The 19,286-nt window shown below is 43.2% G+C and overlaps 1 protein-coding gene across 9 annotated transcripts in view; it reads right to left on the bottom strand.

Annotated features, from left to right (window-relative positions):
- VPS13D (vacuolar protein sorting 13 homolog D) overlaps positions 1 to 19,286 on the bottom strand; it is a 100,125-nt gene that overhangs the window by 6,306 nt on the left and 74,533 nt on the right. For all 9 annotated transcript variants that reach the window (XM_041419788.1, XM_041419787.1, XM_041419794.1 and 6 more), the window contains 2 exons: positions 17,203 to 17,335; positions 14,811 to 15,006 (listed from right to left, as the gene is read on the bottom strand). In XM_041419788.1, coding sequence (XP_041275722.1) covers positions 14,811 to 15,006; positions 17,203 to 17,335 — 329 coding nt within the window. The remainder of the gene's footprint in view (positions 1 to 14,810; positions 15,007 to 17,202; positions 17,336 to 19,286) is intronic.

Genomic DNA, 19,286 nt, shown 5'->3' with positions numbered 1-19,286 from the left:
TCCCTGTCCCTTCCCAGCAGCATCACTCTGGGGCTGCTCATGGTATTTCACAGCTCTTCCAGGCTACTGCTGTTACAAATTTCCCAGCCAAATGCACCATTTTGGATTAGTGCTCTCCCTTCCCATCCTGACTCTGTAAAACCCTGCACAAGGACCTCCAGCCTTTCTGATCCAGGGACAGGAGGAAGGTCCCATGGAGCATTATCTTTGCTTTTGAGCACTCACTTTCTGGGGTCCATGCTCTGCAGATGTTTTCTCTAGAGCCTCATTTCCTTGTCACCTTTCCTCCTCAGCAGCCCTGACTCACACCTGAAGCCTGGGCACCCTTTTAAAATGTGTTTTCCTTCAAGTTTTTGACAACTCTTAATGCAGTGGTTGGAGCTGTGCTATTAGTGCACTATGGCTCTGGAGCAAGTCACCTCTCCTGCCCCTTAAATTCCTTAGATACACACAGGATTCACCTGCACCAGGTACAGCATTCTTGTCTTTCGAAACCTCCACAAGAGGTGAACAACACATGCCTTCTTTTACCTATTAGAGTCTTACAAAGCAATAAACAAAAGTTGTTTGCCTCCATGTATGCAAAATGTTGAGACAAAAGTTCCAGAGAAATTAAAGAATTCCAACCAGTACAATTCACACCTTGCTGCTTGTCCTACTTTGTAACTTCCAAAAGCAGGAAAATGGCAAAAGATCACTAATCAAAGAAGCCCCTGTTGGGTCTTAAACCTCTCTATGGCACCTCCTGACAAGTTCAAAGAGCTACTGCCTGCAGCCTTAGGTGGGTTTTAATTAACAGTGGCCAAGCAATAATGTTTTGCTGAGACTTTCCATCTTGCATTCAGGAAGGCTGGATAACAGGGACAGAGCAGCTGCACCATGCAGTGGGTTTTACATGAGCCATCCTTCAGACAAACACTCCCCTGTGCCAGCCTCTCTAATATTCTGTAATTCTGTAATATTCAACAGGCCAGCCTCTCTAATATTCTGTAGTTCCTTGAGAAGAGGGTTCTGAAGCACTGCAAGCAAGACTACCCTAATAGTAGTGGGATAGAACAGGGCCTTTTAATCCCATTGCCACTGTAACCTCAGGGAACACCGGTTTCTAATGTTTGGCTCAAAGCAGGCCAGAGAAAAAGTACCAGTGCTACAAAGGGCACCACAATGAATTTCTGAAAGTTTGGCAATTTCTGAGCAAAGGTTTTAATGTGTTGGTTTTGTTTTTTAAATGGAAGAAGCACTTCAGAGTGTAAGTTCAGTGTTCACTGTGCCCTCCACGTTCAGACACTGATCCTGGTGATAACAGATCATTCCCTTCTTGGTGATAAGGCCAGCAGTTCTCCAACCCAGTGCCACTGGTGCTGGGCCTAGACTGCATGGATTTAGCCCATCACCCCCTTGGCAAACTGCTTTGTTTGGTCTGCACAGCTAAAAACATTCCACACCACTTGATTTTTTTTAATCTAAAAATTTGTTCTACTGTCTCAAGTTACGTTCTGTAAATAATAAGCAACCCTGGTGAAATCCCAAAAGCTGCAGATTTGTCAAGCAGAGCAGGCAGCAGTGCCCACATCTGGGTTCCATTACCCAGGCACTCAGCAGATCTGCTGATTCCTTTTTAATAAGCACACAAAAGCAATACAAGGCAGGAATGCCCTCACGTCTGCCCGGCACAGCAGGGAATGGTGCTGCTGGATGGAGGCACAAAGGGCTGGGAGAGGCTGCTGGGAGGTTGAGACCAACCCTGCAGCCCTGCCCTGCTCCCAGCTGAGCACTGGAGCTCTCACTCAGCTGACTCTGCACGCTGGGACCAGTGCATGGCATTAACTGCTTGGCATTTGCTGAGCAGTTCACAGAATCCTTGCAATTCAGCTGGCCAGTTTGAAGCCAGAAGTTTTGTAATCAAACACATCACCAACCTGATGAAGGAAGTGGTCAGATATTAGTGAGGATAATTATTGACCAACTCTCCAAGAGACATCACATGCTTTCCAGAATCACCTGTCCTCGTTTCTTCACTCCATGTTCACCCTATCAGGTACCCACCCCAGCAGGTTCCTACCATCAGGTCTGCAGATCCTGCAGATCATCAGGTCTGCAGATAACAGATCAGGATCTGTGATTCCTGCAGAAGTGCATAAATAAATACACAGTAGTTTTGAGAACAACAACTGTTATTTATCTCTGATGGTCTCTTGGACCCAAGAAGTTTCCCTGAAGTGTACCCTGAGGACCTTGACAAAAACATTAAAAAATAAAATTTAAAAGGCCTCAAACTTGGTATATCAAAAGATGTTGTTCTACTAAAACAAACCATCCCTATTCTAAAATGATTTAGAAATTATTTACAAATCTGCATCTTTCAGTTTCCTCAGTATCACACCCAGAATAATTATTCATCATAATACAACTTTAAGAAATGTAGCAACTTCTGAGAAAAACCAACATGGACCAAACCCCATGACCAACAGAGTAATCACTGGATTTCATTTAAAATGTGTGTCTGGGGGATTTCTCATCTGAGTAAGGGAACAGCAGTGGCAACCACAGATCTGCTCAAAAACCCAGCCTGAGCACGCACACCCCAAATCCTGCACAAACAACAGCTCCAAGTGCAAGCAGATGGAATTCTGGCACCTGGAAGCAGTATTGAATGGACCAGGCTCCTCACAGACCTGACCTGCTGCAGCACCTGCCTGCCAGCCCAGCCCCATGGCCACCCCGGGGTGCTCCTGGCCATGGGCTCCCTCCCAAGGGATCCTTCAGCCCAAGGGCTCCCCCCAAAACTCTCGAGGAACCATTGCCCTTAGCCAGACCCAGTTCTTGCTGCCAAAATTCAGCAACTGTCACCAGCAAAGGTCCAGTCTCACCACCTCGTTATCCCAGCCCAGTTAAGGAGTAACTTCCTGGTTCTGGTACAGATAAAATTCAGGGTTTCCATTGTAAACTCTTTTTTTTTTCAGGTTTGCATAAAATTTAGTGCCTGCTCTGGGCTGTAGCTTGGCATAATGACTTTCAGCCTGGCAACGATTTTTATCCCCTTGAAATCATTATAAAACAATCTTAATTCAAACAAAGGAAAATGGCAGGTAATGTAAGACACAATTCAAAAGTTGCTGGTATTTTCAAGAAATAATAAAATCAAACTATTTCTGGTTCTGAAAAAAGTCTGCTTCCTAAATACAGGGAGTGCTTTGTCTGAGGAGGCTTCAGTGCATTTCAGACATTAAAAGTGACATGATCTGGTAAATTAAGGGAGGAATAACCTTTATCTTCCACCATAAAATACACAACTAAAATACCTGGTACATTTGTTTTGAGTTCCAGACTGACTTGGACCTGCAGCCTTCCATGAGGATCACCATCCCATGCACATGATTTCCATGAAATGCAGAGTGAGGATGGTGCCTGTGCCACAGACATGATGGGAGGACACTGTGCAAAGCACACTTGGCAGTGCCAGAACCAATGAAATGCTGAACAATGTATGCCTTAAAAATTGAGCTGAAAACTCAGCCATCACAGCAAGAGAAATTAAAGAATTCCAACCAGTAACTCAATGAGAACTCAGCCATCAGAGCAACAAACTCAATTCTGCAGCCATAGCAGCACTGGATAACAAATGAAAACAAACATGTGCCACTGGGGTCTGTAGTGCACACTGCACCTCTGCACAGCACTACAAATCCACTATTTCCACGATTCTTTCCTCACTGAGGCACTTAACTTTGCTTCATGTGCTGAACCCATGTGATGAGCAGGAATATTCCCTGAATTCACTGCACAGAAGGGGAGAGACAGCAGGTTTTTGATGTGCCAGTTCTCAGCGCCTGAGAACATTTAATGCCTTGGGCCTAATTTCAGGAAAACATGTGGCAATCTAGATTCCCTGTTCCCTGGTGATCCTACTGGTGCTCTGTTCCACGGGGTCAGCGCAGTTGCCTTCATCCTGTGCTGGATTTTGGGGTGCAGCTCCCAGCAGGCAGGTCACTGATCCCAGAGATCCGGCAGAGCTCTGCCACGGGATTCACTCGCTGCTCCCAGCACAGATGCTGTTAAGGTGTGTTAAAATGCACACATGGTGCAGTCAGTTGAGTGCTGGATTTGGCATCAGAACGTCTCAGTTAGATGCAAGAATGTGTAAAATCACGGGCCAGACAGCTCCCTGCTGACTGCAGATCTGAGGAAGCTCATATGCGCCGTTTATTCCAGCAAACGCATGGAATATATTGTGCTTGTTAAACGTGTTCCCAAAATGCTAGTTTCAGGCAGAAACATGCAAATAAATGGTGCCTAGGGTTAAAACCTCCCACTTACAGTTAAATCCCTCCTCTTTGGAGGGATCTCCCAGCTCAGATGCTGCAGACCTTTAGCTGACCCGACGTGCCTTTAGGAGAGTACAGCATGCTCAAGGAGCAACTGTTTATCATGGAAGTTGTTCCTGCCAGTTTCTTGGAGATAGAGTTTTTCTCCCCTTTCCCTTTTCTTTTGTACACCAGATAAAAACAAAATTAAGAATTATTCCCTGGGTTTGCAATTGTACATAACCTCATCAGGCTCCTAGTTCAAAAGAAATTTAGAAGAGCTTAATTAAAACACAACTTAATTATGACATCCATACTACAAATCCAGCACTGGACAAGGTGTATGAGCTTGTACTACAGACAAAGCACTGACACCAGCTGCACTCTGGGCATTAACTTCTGGCCCTTGCCCCACCTGTGCCTGTAACAGCTGTGCAGCAAAACTCACACTTTCTCAAGCACTTTGGTAACATCAAGCTTAAGAAGTTGACAAAACATAACACTGCCATCCCAGCTTCCAATTTCCCCCAGACTCCTCCTTTACTGATTACAGGGATGAAAGCAGCTGTCACCTTAAAGGTTTCTTGTCAAACCAATGTGTTGAAAAATGCTTCCATTCACCTCCTGACTCAATGTAAAATATGGTTCTCAGCAGGGATTTCCTGCAAACACCTGTCTGAGAACAGGAGCTTAGTGAAACCAAAGTGCCCAGGACCATAACACTGCTCAGCCTCAGGGCACTGTGAGGGTTTAAAATATGAAACACTGTCTGCAGCAATGCTGCATCTATAGCAGATGGAGCATTGCTTTTATGTCTGTGCCCATGGAATCCCAGACTGGTTTGGGCTGGAAGGGCCTTTAAAGCTCATCCTGTTCCATCCCTGCCATGGATGGAACACTTTCCACTGTCCTTGCCTTGGACTTTCCACTTCCACTTGCCTTGGACACTGCCAGGGATGGGGAGTCACCTTCATAATGGTCCCATCAATGCTGGTCAAGAAATATCCAGCTGTAGCAAATACAAACATGGTCACTTCAAGTGTAAAATACTTCAATCTAACAGAAATGCTTCCACATTGTATTCCTGCCTTTCTGGGAAAGTAAATCTACTTGGGGAAAAAAAAAAAACTAACCAGGGGCCCTGCCCAGCAACAGGACAGTGACTCTGGCTGTGCATGAAGGACTGTGTCAATCAGTTACTTCTCTTTCCAACCCTCCTTTTATACTTCTCAGTTACTACAACTGGGGCTGCAAGAGGCACAGCAAAGTGCTCTAGCACAAACCTCACCCAGCAAAAAGCTATTCACGAGGTTTGTTTTGATTTTTAAAGTTTGCAGTTGCAAGAACAATTCAGATCAACTGGCTGTACTTACAAAACTGATAAAGAGCATTCCACATGTTAACAGCAACATTAGGTGAAAAAATTATCTATAAAAATACCAGCCACATGCTAAATGAGGTGACATCAAGGCAATAAATAGCTCCATCTGTATGAAAGAGTTTGCAGAACAACCCAGAAGACATCTCAGAATACAAAAGTAACTATGGATGAAGTAGTGCTGAAATAAAAGTGGGCTGGATTTTTTTTTTTTCTGGTTAAAAAAAAGATCAGTTTTACATATTTTTCCACGATCACTTTATAAATCTGCTGCACATTAGAAATCAGACACACATGTACGTTTTCCAAGTACAGAAAGCTGAAGGTTTACATTTTAATAGCGAAGTGCCTATTTGTGAATGGCAGCAGTGTATATTACAGGCAGTGTGAGAGGGTTAAACAGGACAGCCTCGACTCTTTATAAACTTTTGCCCTCTGGATATGTACTCATTGGCTGCTGTACAAGACTCGAGCTGTATTACACGCCTTAACGATATGGTTCAACTGTCGGTCAGGCTCGGGGCTGGCGCTGCGCCAGACCGCAATCAATGGGACACAAACCTCCCCCTTTCAGATCATCACGAAGGCTCACATTATCTCCTTTTTGTCGTGCTGGTTAAATTTATGGAGCAGAACCCCGAAGCTGCATTCCTTGGCCTGGGCCGGCCCACGCGGGCCTCCCTTTGTTTGGTACTGTAAGGAGCGTGCTTTGGAGGATTGCGGGGTTGTTAGTTCAGGCACTGACTGTTTGCTCATGACTGAAATGAAAAGAGTTCAGGGGAAGGGCAAAAGGACAGCACAAGTGTAAAACCCCATCCCAGCAGGCCCTGGGCTCCCATCTACCGCTCCGGCCTGGGACTGAACACAAAACCTGATGTTAATGACAAAGGGGAAAGTCTGTCCAGTAACAGGTAAACAGCCCGGCTGCACCTGAGCAGCACCTCCAGCTCGCCTGCTCTCAGGCAAGCCTGATTGCAATTATGTCATTTTTGACATAAATCTGAACCTTGACTAAGCTGTCTTAAAACACTGCTTAAAAGTGGTATTAGTTTTGAAGCAGTACTGTATCTCTTTGTTTGAAAATATAACCCATCAGTGCAAATGGCCACACGGTTCAGTATTTCCATCACTTTAAACACATGGAGTAGCCTCAGAGAACCTGATATTTATGATGTAACAAGAAATTCTAATAGGACCCAAAATTACTGGATATACAGTATGGAATGAAGATTTTTATTTTATCTAAAATGGGCATTGTCTACATCTTTATACTTGGTCTGAGGATGAAAAAAATCCACCACTGGGTATGCTCAGACTCTCTACTCAAAGCTTTATTCCTGTTGTAAATAAAGGGCACTTCTTGATCCCACTCCTGACACCATTCTCATTCCAAATCCAAAACACAGCACTATAATAGCTACCAAAAAAAAAAACCAAAAAAAACCTCTATTCTAGCTAAAACCAGGGCAAGATCACAAACTAAGGATGTAAGAAACCTCTTGTGTAATCTCAAGGCAAAAGCACCAGGACTGAAGGCAAATGGAAAGACTATTCCAAGTCCACACAAGAGAAGCAAATACATACACAGAAAACCCCAAGGACTCCCAGTGGTTGTTCAGGAAATAGAAGGTGCCTGTGGACTCATTCTTCAGCACACAAAATATCCATGTTTACCTTCATCACTATGAAGACGTTCCCAGACCTGCTGTACCAGACCTGACCCCTGTGGCACCAGCACAGCTGCCTCAGGCCAGCAGGACACACAGCCACTACACTGCTGAGCAGCTCCTGCCATTTGTGCCTTAAAAATGACTACATAAACAACCCTACACTCCTATTGCACTACACCAGTTTCATCTTTCCTGTGGAAACCCAGGGCACTGGGAATATTTCTCTGGCTGCTCTGGGGTGCCCTGGCCCCCAGGGCAGCACTGACTCTGACCCTCATTCATGGAGAAAGTTTCCTAGACTTCAAGATAGACTGGAATCCACAAAAGTGGGAAATGAATTATTGAGAGTAGTGTAGGTGTGTCACTTGGTGACAAATTTAGGGTTTGGAATTTTTATTATGTGGTGGATGGAAGCAAGATGGAGTGCACAGGGTGTTGTCCTGGGTTTCTTCTTCAGGCTTCTTCTTCCTTCTTCTTCATGGGTTTGGGTGGCATTTTGTAATTGGGCAGAAAAGTCCACACTGCAGCTCTTTGGGATCAGTGATTGGGTTAAAAGGGGAAATAATCTAGGTGTCAGTTCTTAATTGGACAGTTTAGTCTTAAAAGACCTCGTAACAAGAGACTGTTGGCCATTTTGTGCCTTCTAATGAGAAGCTGCTGAACTCATGGTTGTGAGACTGTTTCACTGATAAGAAATAATAAACACTTGAGTCCCAACATGAAACTACTGTCTGCAGTGCCTTCAATCCAGACCCAGAGAAACTGACAACTGGGGACCCCCCCTACACACACACTTTCCTGCTATTTTTATGAAGTGAAAATCCTAGAAAAAGGGCCAGAAGAGATGATGAAAACTCCCAGAATGTGTATGAGATGTTTGTCAGTGCTGGGGCCCGAGCCTGACACTGACCACAGCCTGCCGGGCTGTCCTGGTACGTTCCAGCAGACACGGCTGGCTTGAATACAGCCTTTGTTCCTTGCTGCTGGGCAGATGCTCCCAACTCATCCCACCTCATTCTGAGCAGGCAGATCTGTGAACTGGAACTGCAAATACTTTATGGCCCAATCTTTGATGACTTTTTAGTTGCTTCTGCTGATGGCCACGCATGGATATAATTTTTTTCTTTTCCAAAGAGTCTCCAATTCTATTCTAGGAGGCACCAATGCAGACTAATGAAATCTGCAGCTCTCTGGAACTGTTTCCACCCAAGGCAAGTGTTAGACAGAATATACCAAGACAGCAGTATCCTTTAGCAGAGATGCTGTGATCTAAAAATCACACTAATGGCAGAAAACAGGAAACATGCAAAACAGTAAGAAGTGTTCCTTTCTTTGGCCTTTGTGTCCTAGAGCTTTGGATGAAATAGAAGACAGTTAGACAGAACATGCAGGCTCTAGAAATAGAAGTATTTCCAAAAGACATAAAACTTTCTCCCTGTCTAGCTGCATTCGAGTTAACAGCTAAATACTGTGAAGTGGGCACACAGAATAAGAATTCCACTTTGTGAAGCAAATATTTCATGTCACACAAAATTTAAGCAGTAGAATAAATCTGCAGTGAATCCAACACAGGATTTATCTGCTCTTTTCAGAAGGAAGTTCATAATTGCTTCTATTTCTGATGGACTATGCCAGGCCAACATTACAGTGTCCTGGATTTAAGTGAATTGGAAAACATTAGTCACCTAGTATAAATGTCTGTGTGCCCCAAGAAACTTTCCCATGGCCTCCAGAAGTGTTGCACTGGAAAGGGAGCAAGTTCTCACCCACAGTGTTCATTTTCAGCCAGCTCTCCTTTCATACCTGACCAGACTCATAGCACACAATGCATTTCCCTCGTTAACTTGCACCTTTTCCAGACCAGTTACTGCACACAGCAACATCAAGCTGAATCTGAACCCAGATTTCTGCACTGAACCCAGCCCAGGCAGCAGCTTAACAGGAGCCAGGCATGACCCACTGGATGCAGCACCTTTCACCAGGGATGGAAATGCACCTGCCCTTACTTGGAACATCATGGCACTGGTAAATATTTGGGGGCTGTGGAGGCCACTGCAGCAGGAACTCTGAATTCATTCATCCTTTTGAAATTATTTATTGCTATTAATGAATGGACATCTAAAGAAGAAGACAGTATCACATTTTATGCTCAGGTAACTCCTCAGCATTGCTCATTTCAATGTTCCCTATTTTCACTGTCTGTCCTCCCCTTGCCACATTTCCTTTAAGTACTTCTGTCCCTTGACCAGAGTCTACAAGCATTCAGGGTATCTTTCTGCCCTCAAATGTTAAGTTTTCCCTAACCTGAGTTTTTCAAACTGATGTTTTATTGGGAAATCATTCTTACTCACAGAGTAGATGCTGGGATTTAGAATGACAGCCAGTCCGTCACAAAGGCTCCCTGTTTAATGCCAGCAGACATGTCACCACTGGAGAACCCAGTGCCTGCACCATTTTCTTAAGCCAGGTTTTTGTTCAGTTTAATACATTCTGGCATGGCAAAGCAAAAAGGCTTAAACACAAAAAGTTACATAGTCATAAAGCTTTAGCCCTCCTTATTGGAATTTAAACCATCTACAGCTTCTTCCTTAAATACAAGATGCATAAAACCCCACAAAGACAACGTGAGGGAGCTGAACAGCCTCAGCAACTTAAACCCTTGGGCTTGAAAAAATGTCTTTTTACAAAGAGGTAAGGTTGTTTTGTGGTTTTCCTGTCTCAGACCCTGCTACTCCAAGTCTAGCTCATAAGCCCCAGAGACCAATCAAGGTAACATATGTTAAGTGTGAGACCTGTATGATTAAACATTGCCTAATGCAAGCCCATTTTTCCAAAAATCTCCTATTACATAAAAATATTCCTGTAGATAGATGTGAAAGGAACCACATCTATATGTTAATGTAGGATTATGTTGCTTCTCTAGGTCCCAACACCATGGGTTTTACTTCCATTCCTTACAAACAGTTAAACTGAGTTAAGTTCAGAAAGAGGGACAATGACAACTGACTGCAGACAACTGAGTATTCTAAACATAAATGGTATTTAGTAGTACTGAGCCCTAGGAATACCTCCTGGAAACATTATTCAGACATACAGTGGGTATTTGCAATAACAAACAAAATGTGTTAAGAGTTTGGGCACCAATCCCACTCTACCCTCGAAAAAGGAATGGGAGATGTGTCAGGACAGTTTGGATTCTCCAAATCATCCACACTGTTGCTGGGCACAAACAATGGACAATGTAGTGTTCTAGAAACTGTGACATTTTTATACATGAGACTCTAGGGTTATTGACTCTGTAAGAGAATATGATTAAGTTTTAAATGTTTTAAAACTCCATCTTGCTTTTACTGTATCCTGTGGGTTACAAAAGAAATCAAATGAAATCTAACTACATGCATGATTTTTTCAGTCATGCATAGCAAATCCTGCTTTGTTGTGAAGAACAGAGTCTGTAGTCCCAATAAATTGTCCTTCAGCTTTTTGTTCCAGAGAGGAGAGCAAAGGGAACAAACTGTGACATGCCCAGCCTGTCAATGCTGGGGGAGGGCACAAAAAAAGGGAAAAGTGACCCCTGTATTTCATTCTCACACAGAGGTACTCAGGCTTGACTTCACTTTATTTCTAAAGTTGTATCACTTTGAAGATTTTATTTTTATTTGTTAAAACACTAAGTTTTATTAGCCACTGTATGAGTACATTGAGTTTCAGAAGTGCAGAAATGTGGGATGGCATCACAGCCCATCCTCAGCTCTCCTGACTCTGGGCACTCCAGAACAGTCCCCACAAGCCTCAGCTGCTTGAATTCCTTCCAAAGAGCTTTAAGGGGAAGTTGACTTTCCCCTTAGGAAGAGTGAACATGCAAAGCAATCTTGACAGATTCTACTCCCAGGCAAACATAATCAGTACTTGACTGACAAAAAGCTAGTTTATTGATGCACAGCAAGGGACTTCTGCAAAATAAAATCTGAGTAGAAACAAGAAGAAAACCTAACATATTCTTACAAGAGAGCTGTAGAAAAAAGAACCAACCAGAAGCCAGAAGTGTCTCATGAAGAAAGAAGCACTCCATGAATAGAAAAAGGAACAGAGAACCACTTTCTGTTCATTCTAAAGGGCAGCTTCACTTACTTAGAAATCATTTTAGGTCTTAGGTGGTGGATTATTGTATTTACATAACAATTTTCTCTGACCATTAATGGCTTTCTTATCTCAAACTATTCTTTACTAATAACAGTCTAGTTCATGGACAGAATTCATCAGGATTGGGGAGGTCACAGAGTTATCTACTTCTAGTTTTCACTTTGTGACTCAGAAAGAACACAAACTCGTGCAGCAACAGCCCAAGAATAATCTTAAATTTGCACTGATCTGGCAGAAGCCTGAGAGAAAGCCATAAAGGCAGTTTCCTGCACTACTTGTTAGGTTAGACACACATCTAAATATAAATGTTCTTTACTTGTGCTGCACCAGGACGTAAAACACGTTTCTAGGCAAGAGCTCTCCAAGCATATCCAGAGACATAACAGCTTTCCTGTTTTGAACTGGGCTTTAAAACTTTTGGCAGTATATGAAAAATATGGAAATAATCAGAACTGTTGTATGTGACACTGGAGTACTTGGAACACATAAAACCCTCTCAATAAAGGTATCGAATCATAGGCATTAACTGTTTATAAATTAGATGTATGCTGTACTTTCACCAACCACCTTATGATCTCTTCTGCATTGAATTTAGAAATAGTAAGGCATCTTTATGATTAAATAATAAATTTATAAGATTAGCCTTGAAAAGGTCCAGCCTAAAGTCAGATTAAAAAAAAAATATTTTCTTGCCTTTTAAACCAACCAGCTTTGAAACTTTAAGGTCTAAAGCCTCCACCTGTGTCTCAGCCATGCTGGTCTGGCTCCATGTTCCCAACACATGGTGGATGCCAGCTGCAGGAGTTCCAACACAAATCAACACATTTAAAGACAAAAAATTCTCATGTCCATGTAGCCTGATCACAGGAACACATGCTGCAGACTGTTCCATTCCATTCAAGAATCTGATGAAGTGGATTTGCTGGAATTAGACTACGTCTTTTAGGAAAGCCAACAGCCTCAATTAAAATTCTTCATCCCACTCAAACCTAATCCAATGGTTAAAGTCAGGCAGCTGAAATTTAGAGTTTTTTTTTTAAATTCAACCATGTAATTAGAGAATTGCAAGGGGCCTATAATTTACAGTTACGTATCCTGCTATTTAAATGCAACTTGCAATTAACTGGCTGAGTCAGCTTTGCAGCAGCTCCAGGAACGTGCACAGGGTAAGGTCAAACAGCTCTTGTCACACTCATGAACTCAGTCCTCAGGTGTTCAAAATGACACTGGAGATCAGCTCCTGCCATGCATTTCCAGTCCCATCCATGAGGGAAGGCTGCAGCCATGTGCTGAGCCTGCAAGAGCCTACCTGGCCCAGCACACTCCAAGCAGAGCCAGCAGCTCGGGCTGGGAACAGTTCTCTGATTCCAAACCACACATACTTGAGCAGTTACAAATGCAATGGGGGACAGCAGGACACGGCAGCCCAGAAAACAGACAAACCCTTTGTCCTGTGGGGCTTTTTAAACCCCCAAAAGAACAATTTGGCTCCTTCATTATACAAGCACATAAAACCCACACACCAAACAAAACATGGATGCAAGGTTGCTTACAGATGGAGGTGGCATTTTTTCCCACCTCCCCCCACACCTCTTACACTATCTAAATATTCTCAAGTACATTTATTTAGCTAAAAAAAGTTTTCATCAGACTTTTGTAGACTGGAGAACTGTAGTAACTGAGTAACCTGAGAAAGGTTGGGGCTTTTTTCCCATTTTTCTTTCATCTTGTAAAAGGTTGTTGGGTCAGAAACTTAACAGACTGTGTGCAGACACTAAAATCATTTCACAATACTCATCTGTGACAACAGGATTTCAAAATCTAGGGGAAGCAAAAACATGGTTTAGCTCATCTGTCTTAACCTCTTAACTGACAGTTAACAAGGCAAAGAGAAATATTTCCCAAAGGAAACACAAGCCCAAGATCAGGCTGGCTGGAGATCTTCTTGCCCTCTCTCCCCCAGCTGTTGTCCAGTTTGCAACTGTTGATAACACCTACTGTGTACAGGCTGTCTCTCACAGAAGCATGTCAAAACATGAATTTTAAGAATATATGTTTCTTGAAACAAATTACAAGAGACACAGCTCAACCAAAAATCCAGCTAACAGCATAGACAGGTGTGCTTCTCCCCACCTTCACATAAATCAGACAACCTGCACAAAATTAAGACATGCACAAGTGAAACTGAATTTTCTCAGGGATGCAACTTTGATTTCCCATTTAATTTGGTGCATGCAAATACACTTACTAAATTTCAATCCTTGACCTCTTGGTTTTACAAATCAGAGTAAGTCCCAAATATGTAAGACACACATGTACAAACTTCCATTTTTAGAACAAAGCTCACCTAGGGTAATTCTTCAGGCTTCCTGCACCTCACTCACACTTCATCAGACTTATTGTTTACTGAAACACTGATGTAGACCCTTCAGAATTCCAAGAGTGGCATAATAAAACACAGGAAATGGAAAAGCCAAATGGGAAGACAAAAACAAGCAGAAAACCCAACATTTTTCAAACATTTTTCTCCAAGCTTTCAGACAACAAAACCTACTTATGGCTTTCTTTCACTTCAGCACACAGGTCTCATGCACATACAAGAGGACTTCTTGGCCACAAAGAGCACAAAGACTCTTCTCTCAGAACAGCCCTTTCAGAAATTGGTCCTTTCCCTCTGCCACACTCACAGTCAGTGCTAATAAACACTTATTTATTTTAAGCAAAACCATCATTACGTTGCTGAGCACACATTACAACAGTAACTGACCACAGGAAAAAGCCAAAGCATCTGTCCTGATGTGCTGACACCTCACAGCCACAGGAGTATGGGCACATGCACGTAAGGGCACACAGCCACCTCCTTTCACAACTGAGAACTTTGCACTGAATAAAAATTAAAACATAGTGGCACTATATTGATGACAGAACTCTTCAAACCTTTCAATAACTGTTTTTCTACAGCAAAATGGAAGCTGGAGGTAGAGCAGGGAGAACTTCATTTCAACTCTGTGAAGACTCAGTGGTAGAAGTTTAATTTTTAGCCTTTCTAAAAATTTTGCTTCATCTAATGGTGTAGGTTAATAATTCCTACTTTATGTTGCAGCTTTTCCAGGCAAATTTCACTCTTGTTAAAGTATCAGCAAATACCATCTAGTAAACAAAAAGCAAATGGAATGCAATGGGCTGGTAACAGCTCATGTTAACTCTGCTCATTGTTGCTATGCCTCAGGAAAGATAATCCGTTCAGGAGTTGCAGCAGGCATTAATACACAATTTTAGAGTATTTTTGATTAGAAGTACCAACTGGGGGCTGACCTGGGGCCGCTCAGGGTCGTGGTGTCCCTCAGCGCCTGCGCGGTTTCTGAGGCGAAGTCCAGCGCTCCCGCCACGGGCTTGGTGACCGTGCCCACCAGCCCCTTGCCCAGGCCAGATATGAAACCACTGACCCCTCCTTCCGTTTTCACACCTTCCACTGTCGATGTTATGACACTTGTCAATCCTCCAACGATACCTGGCAAAGACAAGAGCAGCAGAGAAGTCCAGAATTATTGGCTCTAGAGCTTACAGAACCTCATCCAGCTGAGGCTCTCAGCTATTGTATTTGGGGGGATGCCCCAGCGAAGGCAGGAATGATGAATCTGACTCCATGTTCTTAGAAGGCTAACTTATTATTTTTTGGTCCTATATGATATTAAAGAATACTATACTAACGATACTAAAGAATACAGAAAGGATATTTACTTAATGCTAAAAAGATAATAATGAAACTTGTGACTCTTTCCAGAGTCCTGACACAGCTTGGCCCTGATTGCCCAATGAGGAAAACAATTCACATCAGAATCCAGTCAAACAATCACCTGTGGGTGAACAATCTCCAAAAACATTCTACATGAGCACAACACAGGAGAAGCAAATGAGCTAAGAATTGTTTCCTTTTTCTCTGAGGCCTCTCAGCTTCCCAGCGGAAAAATGCTGGGCAAAGGCATTTTTCAGAGAATGTGAATGCAGCACTCTGCCTACACAGTTCATTGTGCATTTATTTGAATACACAAATTTTCAAACTCAATTACATTAACCAATAACTTTATACTTTATATATGTAGCATACATATGCATATGTACAAACCATATTAGCCCACAGAAAAACACTTAATTAATCATTAAATATGTGTATTTAAAAGCATTTCAATACTGGTTCACTTCCAGCTGCACTTACACCAAGAGTCCTCATCTATTACACAGGTTAAGTGGTTACTTAGGATGTGACAAAATTCCATCACCACAAAAGCTGGTACAATTTGAGACAGAAAACAACAGAGTGCATTTCTCCACTGGATGAAGTTAATTATTTTAAACTGGCACTTTAAATGTCTTTAAAGTAATTTTAAGTGACTTTAACTGTGATGCTGCTGACAGACATTATTGTGCACATTTCCCTTCCAGAGAACTTCACTGCTGTGAGAAATCAAGCACCTCCTGAGGTTTCAAACCACTTGGAACAGTTCACATTATCTGAGAGCACACTTTGGAGATTTCACATCTCCGTGATTAAAATATCAGTTTCTAGTGCCCGGGCTCAAGCACTCACCTGCCCAGCTTCCAGCAGCCCAGGGCTCCCCTGAGGTCTGTAAGTCAAGTACAGACCAGGCAGATCTAAACTGCCAAACTCAGGAAGCACAAAGTATTTAAATCTCTCCTCTTGAGTAACTATAGTTTATGATTAAATCCTGTCTGTTGAAATGTAGTAATTAGCAGTTCCTTTATTTTTTAAAAAAAATGAATGGGAAGCATTTAAAAATACCACAGACTTAGGACTAGAAGAGTCACACTAATTCCTGGATAATACAATGCAGTGAAGTGTTTTCATAATGGACTTTTCAGCAGAGATTCACATAATTTGGATTTCCTGTGTTTCTACCAATTTGGCAGACTGTTCAGCACACTAGTGAGAGAGGAACCTTTCATGATTCATTTCACACCTACACAGTGTCTGTGTGACCAAAGCAAAAGGACTTTTCTCAGCATAGGAAAGATCCTCTTTTAGTCAAAGCCAAATCAGCTTTGCACAGGCTGCAACAGTTACATTTAACATTTAAATAACTGAGCCAAGATGATGCAAAATATAAATATTTGATTTAAACTTGGCTTGTATTGATTTAACCTTCTTCAACAGATAAATCATGAACTAAATTGATGTGAAGTTCTGGCCAAATTAAAACTAGTCCACTACCCTTTACACAAATAAATGTCTCTAGTTCTTAGTACACTGAAAAAACCCACAAAATAACCCAACTGGTGAAATGTAACTTTAAACTGATGTACTGATTCCAAGGAAACTCAGGTTTCTGGAACTAAAAGTAAATACAAGAAAGCTATAACCCAGCCATACTAATTTTTTAAAAATGTCTGGCCCTCAAAAAAAAGTGTTTTTGTGGGTATTTCATGCCTCTACAAAGAAATTGACATTTTGGATGAACTTTCTTTGTAATTTTAATTTTAATTTGCAAAAAAAAGCTTTTACTTGCAGTTGCATGTGAAAACCGCTGATTATTAAATGTAGTTTCTGTTAACTTGAAGACCAAGCAATGCCCCCACCCTGACCTGCCAGCACTGAAATTCAAGCATGTAGCAGTAACACCCACTGTTCTTTGCAATCTGATCATCCCTCTCAAGAGAGAAATGAGTTCATATTACAGCTAAGGGTTACCATGTGCAAGTCCATGGATTCCAGCTACAAGGTGCTCTCCACTGGTAGCAGCGTGGTATCGGATGTACTCCCGCTCTGTCTGATGTCTGTTGTCCATGATCTTTCCCAAACCATCCGACAAAGTCCCAGCAAACTGCAAGAGAAGACCCTTTCTGTTACTGGAAGAACTCAAGCTGTTTCTCCCAAGTAGATTCACTGCAGAAAATTCCTAGATCCTACTTGTGAAATGCACAATTATACAACTCATTTTGACACATAACAGAATCTGTCCAAACCTTTTGCCATGGAGAAAGCCCAGAATTACATGAACAGATACAACTGGAATCCTGAGGTGACAAGGAGGTGCCCCAACTACTCTGGCCAAGCCAAAACAAACCAAGTCTGTGAAAGATGTATTAAAAGCAATGCCCGTGACCCAACTGCAACCTCTCAAAACCTAAAAGGAAAGTTATTTAGATATAAAGCTTTTCCTCTGCAAAGATACGTGCAAAGCTTCAAGGTAAATATGCCATGTCATGAAACGACAACATTTTTAAGGGCTAATTAAATTCTTTTCGGTAACTCAGGATAGAAGTGGCTGTGGTGTAGAAGGAGTGGGAGCCAGGCCACACTCACGGCACAACGTGGGGAGATCCCTGACAGGATTCCCAGCTGTGCTGGGAAGCGTTATCCTGGTTTAAAGGACAGATGTCTGCCAAGGAAGGCAGGAATCTCCCTTAGACTGGAGAATGAGACTCCCTTCCCTCCAAATTATTGTAACTCTGAAATAACTGAACTTTCAGGAAAAGATATGGTATTTTACTAGTATATCTATGCATAGCAAGACAAACAAGCAGCAGCGATGCAGCAGCAGCACAGACCCAGCCCAGGCTCCGCGGGCGCAGGCGCCGCTCCCTTGGTGCAGTTCCGCTCACAGCCAGCAGGGGCGCTGCTGGCTCCCGGCGGGCAGGGCGGCTGCGATGATTCCCCCACGCCTGCAGGGGGCGCTGTGGCGGCTCCACCGTCTCCCTCACGCGGCTGTGGCGGGTGGGCCGGGCAGAGAAAAAGGGGCTCCTGCTGCCGGCACGGGGGGCAGCTGGGCCCGGTGCCCTGCTGCATTGTTGTAGTGTGTTTTTTGTTTTATTAGTATGTTTACTGTTTGATTTGTAATTTTGTGGTTTCCTTATGCTGTTCCATTTGTCCCTGCCCTTCTCCCAGAATCTTTTTACTTCTCCCTTCATTAAATGCCAATCTCTTCCCCAACCTGCCTTTTTTCGAGAAATTTCCCTCTCAGTATTGTATTTCTCCAAACCTTATTAGCTCACTGAAAATGTTCTCCTGCCTTGAAATTCTTTATTGGTTTATACGTTGCATTCCCTGCCGTCTTTTTCACTCCCAGTTCTCCTGATTTGCTCAAGATTCTATCCTCCCTTGGGACCTGCCCCCGTATATAAGTCATTGTCTGCCCCCAATTTGTGGTCCTGGGACGCTGAAGAGGGGAAGTTTTACCATGGATAAAGTTACCCCTGGACCTGTGGTGCTGCTCTTTGTTTATGCCGTTGGTCCTGGGACGCTGAAGAGGGGAAGTTTTACCATGGATAAAGTTACCCCAGGACCCGTGGTGCTGCTCTTTGCTTATGCCACGCCGTCACTGGTAGCTGGGATTCAATGGGGCTCAAAGGGGATTTGCCACCTTCCCTGTCCCATCTAGCCGGGACGAGCGGCCCTGCACAGCAAGATGGACTGCAGCAGGAGCCTCGGAGCAGCAGGGGCAGGTGTGGCAAACACAGTGTAGCAGAAATTCCACAGCAGGCACTGCAGAGATCGGCGGACAGGGGATGTGGAGTGAAAGTGTAGAGAGAAACCCAAAGCAGCAGCAGAAAAACAGCACGGCTGGGCAGCAGCAGCCAGACACCCACAAACTGCGGGGAGAACTCCCTCAGAGAGCGCGGGGTCCCAAGTTTTTCCCCGGAGGCACCTTGGCAGATGGTGCGGGCTCTTTCTAGTGAGCTCGGGTGTTGATGAGGTTCCAGTTCCATGGCCACTCTCACGAGCAAAGCCTCACTCACGCTAGGAGAAGCAGTAAAAGACAGAACTCTGTGCTG

The sequence above is a fragment of the Onychostruthus taczanowskii genome, unplaced genomic scaffold, assembly GCF_017590055.1.
Source record: "Onychostruthus taczanowskii isolate IOZ18803 unplaced genomic scaffold, ASM1759005v1 scaffold61, whole genome shotgun sequence".
Classification (NCBI taxonomy): domain Eukaryota; kingdom Metazoa; phylum Chordata; class Aves; order Passeriformes; family Passeridae; genus Onychostruthus; species Onychostruthus taczanowskii.
Note: the sequence above shows the minus strand (reverse complement) of the source record. Positions and strands in the feature narration are given on the sequence as shown.